The sequence below is a fragment of the Carassius gibelio genome, chromosome B1 (assembly GCF_023724105.1).
Source record: "Carassius gibelio isolate Cgi1373 ecotype wild population from Czech Republic chromosome B1, carGib1.2-hapl.c, whole genome shotgun sequence".
In the NCBI taxonomy this organism is placed as follows: domain Eukaryota; kingdom Metazoa; phylum Chordata; class Actinopteri; order Cypriniformes; family Cyprinidae; genus Carassius; species Carassius gibelio.
The window spans coordinates 3,097,389-3,116,932 of record NC_068396.1 but is presented as its reverse complement, the minus strand read 5'-3'; the positions used below and the strand labels follow the sequence as shown (position 1 = coordinate 3,116,932).

At 33.3% G+C, this 19,544-nt stretch overlaps 2 protein-coding genes across 56 annotated transcripts in view; both read left to right on the top strand.

The window, feature by feature from the left end:
- Positions 1-5,675, top strand: part of LOC127948594 (SLAM family member 9) — a 57,700-nt gene extending 52,025 nt beyond the window's left edge. For all 50 annotated transcript variants that reach the window (XM_052545109.1, XM_052545110.1, XM_052545111.1 and 47 more), the window contains 2 exons: positions 2,349-2,417; positions 2,614-5,675. In XM_052545109.1, the coding sequence (XP_052401069.1) occupies positions 2,349-2,380 (32 nt within the window). In that variant the 3' untranslated portion in view covers positions 2,381-2,417; positions 2,614-5,675. The remainder of the gene's footprint in view (positions 1-2,348; positions 2,418-2,613) is intronic.
- Positions 5,676-8,410: 2,735 nt separating this feature from the next.
- Positions 8,411-18,881, top strand: LOC127948933 (uncharacterized). 6 transcript variants are annotated; one of them, XM_052545804.1, is made up of 9 exons: positions 8,411-8,807; positions 9,320-9,616; positions 11,308-11,553; positions 12,047-12,145; positions 13,790-13,822; positions 13,935-13,970; positions 15,641-15,673; positions 15,970-16,024; positions 16,174-18,881. In XM_052545804.1, coding segments are annotated over exons 1-9 (873 nt in total). In that variant the 5' UTR covers positions 8,411-8,734; the 3' UTR covers positions 16,175-18,881. The 6 variants fall into 6 exon arrangements, with proteins under 6 accessions (XP_052401764.1, XP_052401761.1, XP_052401763.1 ...); XM_052545801.1 differs by having other exon boundaries at positions 16,149-18,881; XM_052545803.1 differs by having other exon boundaries at positions 15,970-16,028.
- The last annotated feature ends 663 nt before the right edge of the window (positions 18,882-19,544 follow it).

Below are 19,544 nucleotides of genomic sequence, written 5' to 3'. Positions count from 1 at the left end.
TAGCATGTTGTTATCATGTTTCTAACATGACTAGCATGTCGCTAGCATGTTTCTAGCATGATTAGCATGCATCTAGCATGTTGCTAGCATGATTAGCATGTTTGCTAGCATTTTTCTAGCATGACTAGCATGCGACTAGCATTTTGCTATCATGATTTTACCATGATTAGCATGTTGCTAGCTTGTTTCTAGCATGACTAGCATGCGACTAGCATGTTGCTAGCATGATTGTAGCATTATTAGCATGATGTTAGCATGTTTCTAGCATGATTAGCATGCGACTAGCATGTTTCTAGCATGATTAGCATGTTTGCTAGCATTTTTCTAGCATGACTAGCATGCGACTAGCATTTTGCTATCATGATTTTACCATGATTAGCATGTTGCTAGCTTGTTTCTAGCATGACTAGCATGTTGCTAGCATTAATGTAGCATTATTAGCATGATGTTAGCATGTTTCTAGCATGATTAGCATGCGACTAGCATGTTTCGAGCATGATTAGCATGTTGCTAGCATGTCGCTAGCATGTTTCTAGCATGTTTAAAATGCAACTAGCATGTTGCTATCATGATTTAAGCATGATTAGCATGTTTCTAGCATGATTAGCATTCGACTAGCATTTTGCTAACATGATTTTACCATGATTAGCATGTTGCTAGCATATTTCTAGCATGATTAGCATATTGCTAGCATTTTGCTAGCTTGGCTAGCATATTTTGCTACCATGTTGCTAAAATGATTAGCATGTTGTTAGCATGTTTCTAACATGATTAGCATGCGACTTGCATTTTGGTAGCATGATTTTACCATAATTAGCATGTTGCTAGCATGTTTCTAGCATGATTAGCATATTGCTAGCATTTCCCTAACATGTTTCTAGCATGATTATCATGCTCCTAGCATGACTAAAATGCGACTAGCATGTTGTTAACATGATTAGCATGTTGCTAGGATGTTCCTAGCCAAGACTAGCATGTTGCTATCATGATTTTACCATGATAAGCATGTTGCTAGCATGTTGCTAGCTTGTTTCTAGCATGACTAGCATGCGACTAGCATGTTGCTTTCATGATTTTACCATGATTAGCATGTTGCTAGCATATTTCTAGCATGACTAGCATGCGACTAGCATGTCGCTAGCATGTTTCTAGCATGATTAGCATGTTGCTAGCATGTTTCTAGCATGACTTGCATGCGACTAGCATGTTGCTAGCATGATTTTAGCATGATTGACATATTATTAGGATAGATAGATAGATAGATAGATAGATTAGATGAGTTTGAATGAGTTTAAATTGATTAGCATCAAAGCTTGATTGAGTCTAATGGGATTTGGAGCTTGGGTCATCTGAACATCCTGTCAATGAAAGTCTATGGGTATTTTTATGATATTTAATATTAATTTTTAAGAAAACCGTAACTCAAACCAGTCTGAAAAGATATAGCCAACTTAATGAAGCATATTTGAAGAACCTGTTAAATTTGTGTGACTGAGTTGCTTTTTTTTTTTTTTTTTTTTTTTTCATTGTTTTTCTTCTTTTGTAATGGCATATTTTTGAGAGTTTCTGAAAAAGTTACGTTCAGTTTTACAAGGTTTAGTAAATTTTTACTGAACCAAATTTCATTCCATACTGCCAAGTATTGAGTACATGTACAGTATATGAACATATTTTCCAGAACGCCAACAATTAACTAAAAATGTTTTGAGTGTTTTGAGTTGATTAGCTGATTGGCATGTCACCATATTCTAATTTGTTGAGATAGTGAATTGGTAGATTTTTGTTAAATGTGAGCCAAAATCATCACAATTAAAAGAACCAAAGACTTAAACTACTTCAGTCTGTGTGCACTGAATTTATTTAGTACACGAGTTTCACAATTTGAGTTGAATTACTAAAATAAATGAATTTTTCCACGACAGTGTAATTTATTGAGATTAACCTGTATAAAAGTTTAATTTCATTGTATGGCTAATTGTTTATTATTTGGATAATTATTAAGGTGATGAGATGAAAGAAGGTGCAGTTTGATTTATTATTGACAAATAATTACATCAATAATCCTTTATAAAGATGAAGACTTAACCATTTTTAAGTTATATTTACAATGGACTGTCAATTATAGTTCTGCTGCATGCTTCTATTAAAGTGAATAAGTTCTTCACATTATCATGATGATGATGATAAAAGAAACTGGGGGAAAAAAGACTTTATTATACTTTGCTCTGAATTTTCTGAATATATTGTTGTTGTTGTTGTTGTTTTTGACACTCTTAGTGATTAGCAGTCCTTGACTCTTGTTTGTTCATATTTGTGATTTTAATAGTCAGTTATGTCTCTGATTACAGACCAGAAAGATGACTGTGAATATTTGATGTGAATATTTCAGATGCTACACAAAGTCAAAATCAGTGATGGTAAGATAATTGCACATCAATGAGTTTATGTATTTCTTTAGTTCATATTAAAAGTTGAGTATTAGTCATTTGATTAAGATCAAAATCTAGCTCTTATTAGGTCAGCATGTTATTCAGTACATTGTTCCTGTTTTTGTACATTTTCTAAATGCTTCTTATTTCTTTACTTCTTTTTCCTTCTTATTTTACCTTCTAGAAAATAACAGCTCTGCTTCTCTAAAAATGTCAGCAGAGTTTGGACAAGAAATGATAAAGCAGCAACAGGAGGATACTCTTCTTACTGGCTTACAAAATATATTATACAAAGACAATATGTCTTTCAAAAATGCAGTGAGCATCATATAATTGAAATCATTATTTATTCAATTGATTAAATATGGCTGGTTTTAAAGTTTTTAAAACAATTTGCATATTTTTATAAATTGGCCTCAGTTAAATTGCTACAGTGTTCACCCTGCAGATGATTTTTGTTTTTCCTCCCAAACTAATTGTCCACATTGTTATTTGCAAAACACTTGGACTTATTTGTCATGTGTGACTTTTTTTTTTAGCAATCTCTATTGTCTTTTTTTTTATTTAAGTGATGACATATTCTTGGCATTGCATTTAGACCAAATCCTTGACAAAGAGAGGACTTCCTAAAACAAGCTGGAGAACTATGTGTTAAGGTAATAATGATGAGGCATCTGTCTGCCACTTTTGAGAGCAGCAGCTTCCGTACTATATTGTACGTGATAAACAGTATGTAAGTCAAGTAGTATGTCTAAATTCATAGTATCCACAAAACAGTAAGCAAGAAGTACCCGGATGACTTATTACTTACAGCAAGATCTGAAATGTGCATACTATCCCATGAGGCATATACTGACAACGCACTGTGAACTAAATCGAAAGCCATATTTAGTACCTAGTATAATTGCACGATTTTGTAAGCAGTGAAAGAAAAACGGCAGGACGACATCCATCACACCATACTACTAATTGAATGTATTAAGAGACAACTGTATGTAATCTGCCAGTTTGAACATAGTCAAAGATCAGCAGAGGTGACATCATTATTAATTGTAATGATTCTTACAGCCTACATGGGCTGTTTGTGACTGAATGCAAATGAGGCTGTATTACATATCTTTTTTCCAAGATGTTGCCATTATATAGAATGCACTAGCTATTTACACTTACACCTTGTCTTAATTGGTAGTGTCCATTGTCGCATACCCTTTGTTCTGGTGTCAGAAATCTTAGTGAGAAATTGACGGTTTTTCAAATCAATGTAAAATGGGGCATCTAAATAAGTGTATTACTGTTTGTACCAAGTAAAAATAGAAACAAGTAGCACTTAGTGCAGACAGTAGTGTTGTCAAAAGTACCGAACGTGACACCATTCGGTACTGAAATTTAAAAAAACGTCAATTTCTCACTAAGTGTTGTATATCTGTTGAGTGTGTGGACACAATGACCAATCAGCACGGTTTAAGAATCTGCTCAACAACACCGCTATCTTAGCAGGACAATTTTAAAAGGCCTTTTTTTTTTTTTTTTTATGGTCAGAACTTTTGACAATCCTAGCAGTGATGTGTGAATAGAGATAGAATGGTGCTGTTTGTTAAAGAGATAAAAACTGAGCACTGGAGAGTGGAGTTGGTAAAAATTGTTTATGCGTTTGTTCTTGAGGAGGGACCTGTCCTTTACTACTGATAAATAAAATGATCAAATAATAATAATAATAATGAAAAAATTGATCCAAATCGTTAAATGGTTATAATGTTTTTTTTTTTTTTTTTTTTATGTGGGAAAAAAATGGCATACAATGGTAAACCTTGCTGATGGGTTTATTGTTTTGAAATTTTTACTTGTTCTTCCAGACTATAACTATTCATTTTTTTTTCTAACATGAAAAAAAAAAAAAAAAAAGTTGAAACCTTTATTTCTTATACATTATAAGGGTATTCTTAAGGCATTATAATGAACGGATAACACATTATATATAAAAAAAAAAACTTATAATATGTTGTATCATCTCATGAATATTCATAAGAATACGTTTTAATATATTATAATATTTGCTTATTTTTTGGTTATAGATTTTAAGAGTATTTGTAATGCAATGAACATGTTTTCTCCTCTTTTACAATTACTTATACTTCTCATAGTTATAATGTATTATAACTCTCATATCTTGCCATTTTTCTGACGCTACTTAAAGCGGTCAAAGTCCACTTATTAAGTAGTAATAATTATAATAATAATAAAAATGATTTTAAACGGCCATAAGATCAGATATCAGATCAGATGAATGTGTAATATATGACACTTTTTTGTTTTTAACTGTTAAAACTTGTTGATGGTACCCTTTAGACAGCTGTTGATAAGTAACTGCAACTATAACAACTAGCGGTCATTCGAGTATTAATATGTGTGCTACTGTAAATATATGCTAACACTTTATTTGGATGGTCAACCAACAGATAAACTGACTTTGCAAGTATGTCAACTTATTGAGCATATTCTTGAGCATATTAATACTCTAATAAGACTTAGCTGGCATGTAGTTGCAAACTCGCTTATTGTTCATTGATTAAGGGGACCATCAAAATAAAATGTAACCATATAAAACATAGATTTTTTTTTTTTTTTTCAGTTGGAGTATTAAGTTCACATCAATTGATTAACATTATCTCCACAGGAAACACTCATATAACACTCAACATCTAACCACTCACAAGTTATAGTAAGATTCTGTGTAGATCTAAATCAATGTCAAGATATGAGACAGTCCATTATTCTGTAAATGAAGTAGATTTAATATTGTTATAATTGTTGTTATGATTATCCATGAGTTGATATAACATATTATAAGGTTTTTATAATGCATTAACCATTTTATAATACCTTAAGAATACCCCTATAATGTATTATAAATACGGGCTTCTTAGAAAGCAAAAAAAAAAGTTGTTTTTTTTTGTTTGTTTGTTTTTTTTTTACTTCTGAAATATAATATTGTCATATTGCCAATTAAAACTGGAAAATGTCATTTTAGGTCATTTGTTGTTGTTTGTTCAAATGTCATCTGTGTTGATTCAGACATATTCAGGTTTTTATCATTTGAATCCAAAACCAATTCTGTTTTTTATCTCTTATTGAGTATTTCTTTGTTACAATCTCAAAAGTTTGTGTGTGTGTGTATTATATTCTGGTGTTTTAAGCGCATTCACATCCATGTCTCTGGAATTATAATAAATTTCCCCATTTCAAGGCCTCAGCGTTTTAGAGTCAAATTAGAAACTCCTGAATTGCTTGTCAAGGGTGCGGTTTGAGTCACCCATAGCGCACTGATGTTGTCATAGTTTTATTTTCGTGTATTGTGTATTATCACTGCTTTATGCAAACTTTTTCAATCTATTATTTCATTTACAATGTAAAGTGTAAAATATTCTCTCCTTTTTTTACAATTTATAATAGCTAACACTTATTCTCTATTAACTAGGACTTTTTCCTTAATAAATTCCTAATATGCTGCTTATTAATAACTAATTATACATATTAATTTAGTAAGGTAGTAGTTAAGTTTGGGTATGCTTAGGGATGTAGAATAAGGAATTAATATGTGCTTAATTAGTACTAATAAATGTTTTAATAAGCACCATCAATAACTGTTGTGTATTTTTTTTTTTTTTTTTTTTTTTTTTTTTTTTTTTATGTTGGTTGTTTTTTAAACCTACAGCACTTTCTCTGGAGTGAAATTACTAACTTTCCTTAATAACCTGCCTTAATAACTGATCACATTGACCAAGAGGACCAAAGAAATGTTTCTTTGACCATAGGAGAAAGTGTAGACTTCCTCTTTGTGGTTTTTGTAAGATGCATAGGTTTATTTGTGTATTTTGAGGCTTGTATTTGAATGTATAAAAATTGCATGAGCATTGTCACTGAATTGTGTAAAAACATTGTTGCTGTGTGTTTCCGGTTTCAAAAAAGGAACTACAGAGAAACACAAACCTAGCAACCGCATCAATTGCTTAAATAGGGTTTAAAATAGAATAAAGGAAGCTCTCAGGTCACCATTGTGTGCTATTTTGAAAATGAATATGTACATTCATATGAACTCTTGGAGACTGTCTATGCTCTCTGTCATTTTAATCTTAAACATGGGTTGTAATATTGAATTCTCCATTGACTATGTAGTTAAATTTAGTTTAGTTATTTTAGTTATATTGTTATATTGTTTAGTTATATTATCAGTGTTTTAAGAAAGAAATAAAGGCTTTTGCCATTATTTTAAAATATATTTCTGCTAATGTAATGCAAATTTCTATTCAGCAAGGTTATCTCAAAATTGTATATATTATTCAATTATTGCAATATGTTTTAAATTAGAATAAAGTTGCCATTTAAGAAATGGTGGCAAAAGCAATTAATCGTTACATGTTTTATTTGACTGATTTGTTATTGTGCAAGTCTGTAAATAACATTTTTATTTTTTATTACAATTAATCCGAAAATGAAAATTTTTATTTACTCACCCTCACATATTTCTGACTTTTCTCCTGTGAAACACAAAAGCATGTGATGTCAGTGTGGCCCATTGTTATTTAGACTCTTATCATTCTTAAAGTCTTACAGGCTTGAAATAACACCAGTTTGAGTAAATGATTGGGCCAACTATGCCTTTAAAAACAATAAAATAAAAAATAAAAACTGTCAATGTTGCTTTTATGGGAAGAATCACAAAACAAGTTTTTTTTTTTTTTTTTTTTTTTTTATAAGATGATTCAGTTTATGAAATGTACTAAACTTTTCACTGTAGCCCTATGTTTTATAACTGTCACTCACATTTTTGAACATAGACATGAAAGTGCATGATCCAAACCTAAATGTTTTATAATACATGACTGAAAACATTTTGTGACATGATTTTGATGTACCATTTTCATGGTAATGCAATGTTTTATTTTAAAATGGGTTCCAAAGGATGAATTATATATAATGATATACAATTTCTGATGATTTTAAAGTGTGATAGAGAAAAGAGCAACAAAGAACACCTTTTTTTTTTTTTCAAAGGTCAAAACTTCTCTTATGATGTATGGTTTTTGAGGTGCACTCTTGTCATAAATTAATATACTACTTTTCCTACATAATTTTTAACAAAAAGATTGGTAAAAAAAAAAATCTATTTAGGAGTCTTAGACCTTTCCAACGTATATAGTTTGTCATGATTAGATTAGGATTTAATTGTAATATAGTGAAGTACACGTAGGTGTCCCACCGAGGGGACGGGTGACAATTATATACATATATATACACACACACACACACACACACTTACTGGCCACTTTATTATAGGTCCACCTTGCTAGTAATTGGTTGGACCCCATTATGCCTTCAGAACTGTCTTAATTCTTTGTGGCATAGCTTCAACAAGGTGTTGAAAACATGAGAGATTTTAGTCCATATTGACATGATAGCATCACACAGTTGCTGCATGTTTGTCAGCTGCACATCCATGATGTGAATCTCCCGTTCCACCACATCCCAAAGATGCTCTATTGGGTTAAGATCTGGTGACTGTGGAGGTCATCTGAGTAAAGTGAACTCACTATCGTGCTCAAGAAAACCGTTTGAGGTGATTCGAGCTTTGTGACATGGTGCTTTATCCTGCTGGAAGTAGCCATCAGAGGATGGGTACATGTTGGTCATAAAGGGATGGACATGGTCAGAAACAATGCTCAGGTTGTGGTGTTTAAACGTTGCTCAATTGGTACTAAGGGGCCTAAAGTGTGTCAAGAAAATATCCCCCACACCATTACACCACCACCAGCAGCCTGAACCCTTGAGACAAGGCAAGGTGGATCTATGCTTTTATGTTCTTTACTACAAACTGTCCCAGCCGAAATCGAGACCTGTCTATTGTCTGATTTTGGTGCACCTGTTTGAATTGTATTTGACAAAAGCATTCACCACTAGGTGGCAGTAGTGAGGTGAACGCCTGTGTGTTTTAGTTCCGTCTTCGGCAGTGTTGCAAAGTCCGTGGTTTTCGATATATTGCTCCTGAAATGTGAATTCTATCTGGGGAACCCTTCCAAAAAAGTAAATTTTACCCCCGGAACCCAATATTTAACGGGGGACCACACCAAAACGCGAGTAGGATAGTTTTGAGTAGCAATTTGGGCGGGGTTTAGTGTGAAAACTGGCAACCTGATTCTTGCCTGGACTTCCTTCCCTGCTCTGTGCTCTAATGGCGACTCGGGCGTGTTTCTGAAACACGTACTGTTAAAAAAAAAAATAGCAAAGAAAGGATCGAAAAGCTGTACTGAATGAAAATGCTTGACCTAAGATATTCGACGGCCTTCATCTGCGCCGTGTTCTTCGTCATAGGAGCTGTTTCAGGTAACGTTAAATTATGTGTTCGTTATTGTCTTGAAGATGGCGCGGCGTTCCTTCTCGGCTAATTTAATTTCGTTTAGTTTTAACACATAATATGGTACTGTAGCCTAATTTACAATATCACATAATTGTGGAGTATTTTAGACAATTATATTGACAACAGACTCTATCGTGGACTAATTTTTCATGTTAGTATTTCAAGTTATTATCTCACTCACTCACACGGCCTTCACTTGCCAAGGGCGTGTAACATTACATTACTCTAGTTTAGATGATTGTACCGTGTATTATATATTATAAAGCAACGTGTTTATTTACTATGATGTTTACTATGTATTTTATGTAAATTATACATTTAGATATAATCATAATAATAATAATAATAATATGGCCAGATATGGGACAGGTAACGTTATTTTTTGTTGATGTAGCATGTTAGCAGGAAGCTAGCAGTAACTGCAGAAATTTGCTTGTTGAATGTTGACTAACATGCTCTCTCATATTTTATTAATTAGGTGAAGATAAAGCAGTGGGTTCGTCTGTTTCATTTCGTCCAGACAAAATAGATTCTTCTGTCAGCAGCATTATATGGAAACACACAAGCAGCACTGGACCTGTTGTAAAAGCGATTGAGTGGGATAGTGATGATAAAGCTTTTAGCATCCCGAATCCGAGATTCAAAGACATCACATCTCTTGATGAGAAGACTGGACAGATCACTATAACTAAGTTAACTTTTGAACACAGTGGAGTATATACCATTGACATCAACAGTAAAGAACAGGAACAAAAATTCACCTTGACTGTTATAGGTGAGTGGATAATATTGTATTGGTTAATATAATTAATACCGTTAAAGCATCATATTTTAATTTTGGTTGTTTTTACAAAAAAAAAAAAAAAAAAAAAAAATGGATCAGATTGAAATACCATGGTTCTTTGGTGAATACCAAAATCTATGTTGAGACATTCTTAGTGCACAACATATTGGTTTCAGTACAAAGAGTGATGTTAAAATAAAATGGACAAATATTTTTTAAATGACAAAAGCATTTTTTAAATCATTAAATGCAAAAAGTATGGCTGTGCTTAATGGGTAAATTGCTGGACCCTTTAAGCACACCCCTGTTCCCATTAAGCTCATGTCATGTTTTATTAAACATTCTTGTTGATTTTAAACCACCTTTTTAAAGAATCATTAATATATATAAGTCAATCTAAAAAAACAACAACACTAAAATCAAGCAACAAGGCAGTCAATTTGATCAGTTATGTATTTATAGTGAAGTGTCATTTTAGCACATTGCAACATCTAAACTAGTCCTTTTCAGCTAAGTAACACATTCAAAAATCAAATAACAAAACAAACCAATAAAACATTTCATTAATGGGGATGAACACAGTAACTAGCCTCATTATAGAGCCTTTTATTAAATGGATGTCAGCTTAACTATATTCTCTTAAGGCTGGAATACACTACTCATTTCTTGGCCCAATTTTCCACTGATTTACAGCCTGGAGAAGTTAATGCTAGTTGTTAAAGATCAGAGCCAGTCTGTAGATTAGAGTTGACATATTTAATAGAAAATCACGTAGTGTATGATGGTCACAGACATTTTTTTTTTTTTAATCTTTAGACTTTGATTCTATTTAGTCAAAGTAGATCAAACATGTTTGATATTTTCGATAGATTTTAGACCACATTGTCATTTTATTTAACGTGTTTTTTAGCAACATTGCACATGTTTCTGGATGAGTTTATTGTGATTAGAACAACTTGAAAGCCTGGTAGTGTAAATAGTCACAAAAGAAAACTAACAGTCAAACACTAAAGCACCGTTGATCGCATCAGATACTGGTGTTTTTAAAATACGTACAATTTTTAGAAGTCATGCATTTTATTCCAGCATTTAGTTGTTTATTTGTTTTTCCCTGGACAGATACAACAGGTTTCTGAAGGCTCCTTCTTTGAATATATGACACGTCCCTTTCATCTTAGGGCATAAACTATATAACCTCAAGGTTTTTTCATCTTAAAGCTGTGAAAAGTTATTAATAAGTTTAAACATTAGTCTCTTATTTTTACAGAAAGTAGTGAAACTTACCCAAAATAAAAGCTTATACATCTAAAAAAAAAAAAAAAAACTTTGAAAACTTTCAGATGGTATTGATATTCATTCAATAACAAAACACCTGTGCTCTTAATTTGTAACCATATTTTTCATTTTAGCTGCATTCTCATAAGCTAAATCACACAATAAAGCTTTTTTTCTGTTTGCAGAAGTGAGTGACATGCTCCAATATTTTAGCTCACACATTGTTAAAACAATAATTATGATATTATTATAGATGACACACATTGCACGTTCACAGAGAGAATCACAGATTTACTCTCTGATACCATTGTAGTCTCTTTTTGCATGGCTATTGTAGTTGTGTTTGATTTAAATTTGCTTTCTCAGTAATGTGGAAGATCATATGTTTTTCATTGTTTCTTTCACAGAGCGGGTCCCCAAACCTAAGATAACTAAAGAGGAGAGCAATAACGCTGATGTTGTCTATTTGAAATGTGACTACATTGGAACGATCATCTGGAAGAATTCTACTGGACAAACAGTGGAGGACAAGAAGAATGAGATAACAGTCAAAAACTCCAAAAATCCAGAAAACTTCTACACCTGCACACTCAACAACACTGTGAGTGAAGAAACCAGTGATCGAGTCTATGAGAGAGAATTATTTGTGACAGGTAAGACAGCAATTCCAAAGAAGAAAATCAATTGTATTATTATTTATGTGCAGAGTTGCATTTACATTCAAAAAATCTCTGGCAACTGTCACACTAAAAATCTGTGAATGTGTTTGTGTTAGCTTTTTTCTACCCAAAGAGTATATCAGTGTGGAAAATATTGTAATTGTTTAAGATTGCTTGTTTTTAACCAAACACCTCATGGAGATACTGTAAGCAGTTTAAAATAAATTGAAATACAAACTGACTGGATGATGTATAATTATCCATGCAGTGAAATTTATATTTTATATTCATGCATCATCTGTGAAACTCAAGTGTAATCATAAAAATCAAAGGGCACCTTAATTGCGATATATCAGACATTTATGGTTCTGTGATTTCTGATAGTATTTACCAAGAATTCAGTAGTCTTGGTTAGATGTATAATGTTTTCTAGCAGTGCATTTGTTTTAATTTATGAAACTAATGTTCTTTTTTTTTTTTTTTTAAGGACCAAATGCAGGAAAGATTGTGGGGATTTTATTTGCTCTCTTATTTGTCGCCCTTATTATCTTTATCGTGCTCTATCTATTGGTGACACCTGTTCACGGTAGGTTACCTATTGTGCCTTTTGATTTCATTTATATAATGTTTATAAATGTACTATAGTACTATAATTCCATTATTTTTCTCCAACCTCGGTGTATACCAAGGGTCCTCAACTCTGGACATCAAAATCCACTTTCCTGCAGATCCACCCTGAATTAAACACACGTACCTTTAACTTTGTAGCAGAGATTGTCTTACTATTGGGAGATAAGAGTGTCTGCATAACGGTCAACTTGGATCACTTGTGCCTTAGGGTGCTTTCACATCTCTAGTTCGATTCATTTGGTCTGAACCAAGGACAAACAATTATACATTGTAGCATTTTTCAGCTTTTTTGGTTCCTTTTCACACCACACTGATTGCTTTGGTCCGTACCAGTTGAAACAAACCAAAATGCAGTCACATGACAACATCTACATCACTCATTGGCCATGACGTATTTCCTAAACTGCTTTTCGATTGGTCAGAATTTACTTGTGGGAAAATTGCAACAAAAGAGGAAAAGTCAGCAAACAACACGGAGACAACACAACTACACGACTGCGCGGGCTGGTTTTGTCCCTGGCCATAATCTATTACATTGTTTGTATACACCACAATATGCAAAAAATAAATTTCTATAATGAAGCGCTGATGCGGCTTGAAATCAACGTTCTAATGCACTGCAAACGGCAAGCGGGAATCACTCGTAACTTCAAGCAGAAGCATGCATTAATTCTTCTTAACTCTGACATGCTCATGGTCATCTGACCAAATTTCTATGAGGCTCCGCAGCTCCTCACTACTCCAAGTTTGTGCACGAGCTGTCATGCTAAAGTGCAAACTGTCAACAAACACTTCCTCATCCCATAATGCACAACGCAGCTGACTACGGCAGCTGGTTTAGTCCCAAAATGATCAGTACTTTTTGCAGTTGGGTCTGTTCGAGTTCGGATCACATTCTCACCACTAACGAACCAATCCAGAGTTCGTTGGAAAGCGTACTGAGACCACCTCTTCAAGCAGGGCTCGGTACGCTTGTTTGGTCCGCTTTTGGTGTGCACCCGAGTGCGTTTGCTGCTTTCTCACCTGCCCAGTCGAACAGCACCAAAGGGGGAAATGAACTCTGGTACGATTCAACCGAACTAAATGAGGCCGGTGTGAAAGCACCCTTAATTACTAATCACATTACACCCTTGATGTCATTGAATTCTAGAGTTGTGCGACACTGAGTCGTAGTTTACGAATACCATAGAAATGATTGAGAAGTTCCGTGAGCTTAATCCCACCTGCGGAAGTATTGGCATTAGCATTCAGCTTTTTTGGCTGAAGGTTTCAGGCTTGCCCTCCATTAGCTTTGTTTGTAGTGGTCCTTAAGACCTTGATTGGCTTGTTCAGGTGTGTTTGATTAGGGTTGGAGCTAAACTCTGCAGGAAAGTGGATCTTGGGGTCTCTGTTGTAGACCATGGGTTTTTTTCTGTTATTATAAAGATAAGAGGTATTTGCATTTTTATGTTAAGTTTATTAAGCATGTGTTCATCTTTAATTGTAGCCTGTTTTACTAAATGCTAAAAGTTTGATTATTGCTAAGTGTAGTCAGCATTAATTGTCTTTTATAATCTAATACATTATCGGTCTGTAATTGCATATTTCTTTTGTCTATCAGAGTGGGTTAATAGTACCTGTCCATGTATGGCAAGTAAGTTTGCCTTTTTTTGCATTTGATTTTCTTAAAAAAATAATGCCATACAAGTACGTAATGTAAAATACTTGTTTTGATTCACACAATCACATTTACCTTTTTTCTTCAGATTTGTTCGGCCCTCTGGATTGTTTGAAGAAGACCGGTATGTCTTTTTTATTTTTTATTTTATTTCATTTTTTTGTGTGTGTGTGTGTTTGTTTACCCTAAACACTTATGACATTTCCATCATATTCATAAATGACTGTGCATAACATTGGTATTTCAGTTCAACCGTTTCACTTGGATGAAATGGTTTCAGTTCTGACAACCATTTAAGACCATAGGCCTGTTCACACCCAGAATGAAAACTATAACTCTAAAAACAACTTTAATAGCATCCTGCACCAGTGGACAGTAGTATGTCTATTGAAAATTCTGTCAGCAGTTGTAATTAAATGAGTGATAATCTTCCTCTATTGAAAGTCTATTTACCCAAAACGCTGACATTTCAAAAAATTCATAAAGTTTGTAAAATAATTGCATATAAATTTAGCAGCTTAATCCATGTCTCCTAAAACATCACAAATGATGAAATTACGTCTGTTTAACTGCTTAGTAATTATAGAGAAATTAGTGTATATAGCATGTTTGCCTACATTCAAAGAGCTTTAAACTGAGTTTGAGAATCTCCTATACCCCCATCAGGATGCAGCACAATTCCCGTCACAAGCTTAATGAGAGAAGACACAGACTAATGCATATCTAATCCAATTATTGGGTTGTTAAGGAGGCTAAATATATGAGGATTAATGGTTAAAGATGACATAGGGTGTTAGTTTTTAATGCTTCATGCGAATAACGGTAGCTTTGACATGTCAGTACTCTGGTTTCCTCCCACAGCCCAAACATGTGCAGGTTAGGACAATTGAAGATTTTAAATTGTCCCTGACCCAGTTTATATGTAAAACAGATTTGTGTATGGATTAGTGGGTTCTCGCTTTAAATATACCTCTAGATCAGTGGTTCTCAACCTTATTTTCCCACTAGGCCACACTATGGTCCAATTGCAAGTCTCACAGACCGTGCACATATCATACACATATTATGTCACCAATACCAACCAACTATATTTATAATACCGATTATAGCCTAAATATTATGATATCTAATCAGTTACATTCATTGAGATAAATAATACAGCTCACTATTAATAAAACACCTGATGCTGTTGGTAGCTGACCAATTTTGTGAAATTCTGCTCTAAAGGAGTACCAGCACAATGAAGTTGCGATTGTAAGTTGCATTCTTTAATTCTTGTTTGTGCCTTCACTGGCATTTTCCACATTTAGTTTTTCCTCCTTTCATAACAAATTTGTCCACTCTGTTGCTCAATTTTACCAAACTAATGGCTGCTGATGAATATTTGAACTTTTTGAATTTCTGCCAAAGTGCGCTTCTGTGTGTTTGTTAAATGCGTTTGTTATGTGACTAGCTACCTACAGGTCTGAAAATAGCGAACATATGAAAAACGAAATTATTTTACATAAGAAAATTATAGCTTCTATCTGTTAAGTACATTATTAAATGTAAAAACTAAAATTGTAAAACTGAACGTTTTTGTTTTAATTGTTCAGCATGGTGGGCCGCATCTGAATTCATGATTCAGGCCACGTATTGAGAACCACTCCTCTAGATGATAAAATGGCATTTAGAAGAAAATTAATCAAACGATCAATTTAAATTTCAGTATTTCTGCATAACATTATATACAATGCTGAATAATTTTTTTTTTTCTCCCCCAATCATCATCATCATCATCATCAAAAAATACAGAAGTAGCGGGCAAAAATTCATCAGGAAGTGGTGGTAAGACGGTGAAAGTCTTGTTCGTATAATATAACATACATGAAAACCTTTAGAATGCATTCTCTTGTATTATTAAATGTCACCTATGTGGGATGATATCTTAATGGTTAAAATGAAGGAAAATTAGAATATTTTTTTTTCTGAAGTGAACAATATAAACACATTATATTACCTCGATACTGTCTTTATTTTGATATGTGCATGGAAATGTTTCAAATATTTCATTTTTATAGTTACACAGGCTGTTATATTTTGTCTTTTCTTGACTCATGTCTGTTTGGCCAATTGTCTTGTAGTTGATGCACCTTTGAATCAGACTTCAAGTACCTCTCCATCAGATCAGAACCAATAGTAGGTAAAGGTTAGCATCTGGACTGATGTTTCTCCTTTCATAATCTGAGCTCATTGCCATTTATGTAATTGTCATATCTCATTATTATTTTATCTAACCTGTTTATAAAATATTTTCTCTTAGGTCATTGTTGAATTTTGCTTTCTAGAAAATAACTTCTCTACATCCATGAAACAACAACACTTCCTGGATTATGGTGGCTGAAGAATGATTGTACATTTTATCATCTTGGGGGAAAAAAAAATATTCCACAGGAACAGATCAAGGAACCGAAACAATTGTTGCCTGCAGTGAACTGAAACTAATCTCTTAGAAAGCAGTTATACATTATTACTCATAATTCATAAATCATCCTACATGTTGACCTACGTTGACACTTTCTGAATCTGTTACAGATAGTCTCTCTCGAACAGATGTGCTCAGTTAAATTTGTATGTTCAATCAATGTAATTTGCCAGTGTGTACAGGGCTCTCAAGTTATGGCAAATGTTTGGAGTGAGACTACATCTGTTAGAGGAAGGGCATTGGAATATGACCAGCCACTAAAAGGGGAGGAGCCACTCAAATATTTACAGCACCCAATTCTCAAGTTTTTGCTAGGAGTTCAATTTTCAAGCAGTACAAATTTCTTTGTATTTTTTAATATACAGAACAATTTATTTTATTTTTGATGAATTTGTCTGTTTTATCAGATTTACCAAATGTTATAACCTCTCTAGCAATTCCCTTAGTTTCTGGGAGCCAGAGCTAAGTTTAAGCTTCTGGTTGCAAAGCAGTTATTGACTGCAATAATAAAACTTTAGCATGCGTTGGCTTCCCAACATCAGCTTTCATTATCTTTGACTTGAGACTTGAGAGCCCTAGTACATGCTTTGGCATAGGCCAAGACTTCGACATTGAAAATGATTCAGTAATTTTAAGTTTGGGGAGAGCACATTAACCAAAATAAATCCATCAAGTATTGTACATAAATCTATTATCTATATAAATTGAATGTTTAAAATAAATGGGTTTGGGCTGTTTTAAGACAAAGACATGGCTGGTGCTAAATGATTTTAAGTTAGCGCTGTCATCATAGCAAAACCGAATGATCTGCACCCTGAAGCGGAGCTCAGTTATTACATGGCTGCATGTTAGTTAATATAGATAGTTATTTTTTTCATTTGAGTTTAAATTAGTTTAATTTAAATGTAGAGAAGGTGGAGAAGTAGTGCAATCACATATAGGAAACATTGGTATCTCCATGTTGTCCTGGACATTTTTCAGAAATAATGGCTAATAAGAATCAAGTATTACAGTGAACCATGTAATAACCTGAGATTTGTTTGCTTTTAATGTCTATTTATGTAGTTCATTTCCATTTCTTTTATATATATATATATATGACCTTTCTAAACTGAACTTCACTGGATTTTTCAAGTTCAACATTTTTTTTCAACATTTAAAAGCATGACTTTTGATTTATAACACCGCTTTGCTTTTCAAGGCCTCAGGTTCTGTGAGCCAAGTGGGTTACACCCATAGATGTTTTGTTTGGAATTTTAACTCGTCATCATTTTTTCCACTGAATCTTGGCTTACTTGAAGTGTATTCATAATTATTTAGGTTTTTGTTTGCTTGCTCAGAAATAACGAATTTGCAGCCATACTTTGTAAACCGTATGTTAATGCAAACCTATATTACTTATTTTGCAAACCTTATATCACTATTTTGTATACTGCCCTCTTCATATTGCTTAAAACTGATATTTTAAATACAATAAGTATGCAATGTTTTTACCTTTATGTTGCCATTTATTTATTTTTTGGATGCAAATTGGCAAGTTTTTTTCTTTATAGTCACTTAACATCAAATTAGAGTTGATTTCTCTGACGTCACGTTACTAATCTTCATGAAATGGCAAAACTAAAAAGTACCCAATGTATGCCTGCACTTACCTTTAGGAGTTCACCATCACTAATAAACTTTGGATGTACAGTCTTACGACTAAAATTAAATGTCGTTTTGTTCCCTGAGTTACAACTGAATATGACTGTATAAAATGATGTGGAACTTTATCTCTGAATGGTGTTGACTATTTTGGAGTTTCTTCAAAAGAGGAACTGCATTGCAACAGTAACCCAACGATTGTTGCTAAAAAGCGATTAAGAAAATATCTTAGTCATTCTTTTGTTCTCTTGTTAATGTCACAGTGAAGATTACCTGCTATGTTTTTCCATTTGGAGACGGCTTGTCAAAGATTTGCTCTTATCCAGAAAAACTGAAAGCTATAGATTTTGTGGTCCGGATTAATCCTATTTATTGGTCCTCTGCGTTCTATGAATAACCACTTTATTTTTCATAATAGGTGCATTTTCTTTTTGCATTAAATAAAAAAGATGATTTTGTCTTAAAAGGGGGGCTAAATAGTATTTAAAGTTGATAATTCTTTTTAAATGAAGGCCCTTAAGTATAAAAAAAAATAGCAAAATGCATATTCCAAGGTATTCAATTTTCAATTTCATCATCTTTTCAATATGTATATTTGTCTGAGTAATGGCGTTCTGTGTAGTTTACTTATGGAATGCTATATTTGACGTCATCTGTTAGGACGCTCTGGATCTGTTGAGGATCAAATCCTCCCATCTTATCAGTGATCAGTCCAATCTGACTTCAGCAGCTAGTGTTGGATGTCGGGTTGCTGTTTTTTTCCCAGGAAACTTATCATGGGTTGATTATGTACATAAATTACATTTGTTTGAAATATGAAACATTTTGCTGTAATAAAACTGCTAAATGTTTTGGGACACACTAGTAGGAAGAATTTGAGCTCTGTTTATGATATATGTGCATAACAGTGACTGTAAAATGTTTTTTTTTGGGGGGGGGGGGGGCATGGTAATTGCGCTACTTTTTTTTACTAGCATGTGCTTGGGGATGCACAATTAAAATGTAATAGTTGTGATCATTATTTTACCTTCCATTATCATTCAGTCAGACCAGTCAGATCTCTGTCATGAGTAGAGTTCCACAATGCTGTGGTTTCCAGGCAGTTATAAAAGCTGATGTGACAAATACATTTTTTTTTTAAATACTTTGAACACATTGTCGTGTTAGAACTTTATTTTCAGTCTTCAATAAGTATTGTCATTCATTTTGTTTGTGCTGTCTTGCAATCAATATATAGTAAGTTTTAGGTTATAGTGTTGATGTTGTAGGTCTTAACATGTATGGACCGAGTCCTTCAAAAGGAAATTGTTGTTGTTGTTGCACATTTGGTAGAATTCCAAATTATTGTCTTGTCAGCATAAAATGTCTTACATTTGTTTCAGCAATAATGAAATAATAATGCTATGAAAATAGTGGTGAAAATGTCTGAATCGTTTAAAACAAAATTCCTATTAATAACTTGCTGTGTTTTCAATTTGGTGTCTAATAAAGTGTGATAGTGTCATTCAGATGATTATTACTAAATAACGATAATAACTGATAAAGGATGTGCCTTGCAGTCAATGGTGATAGCTTTCATTTAAGGGTGTG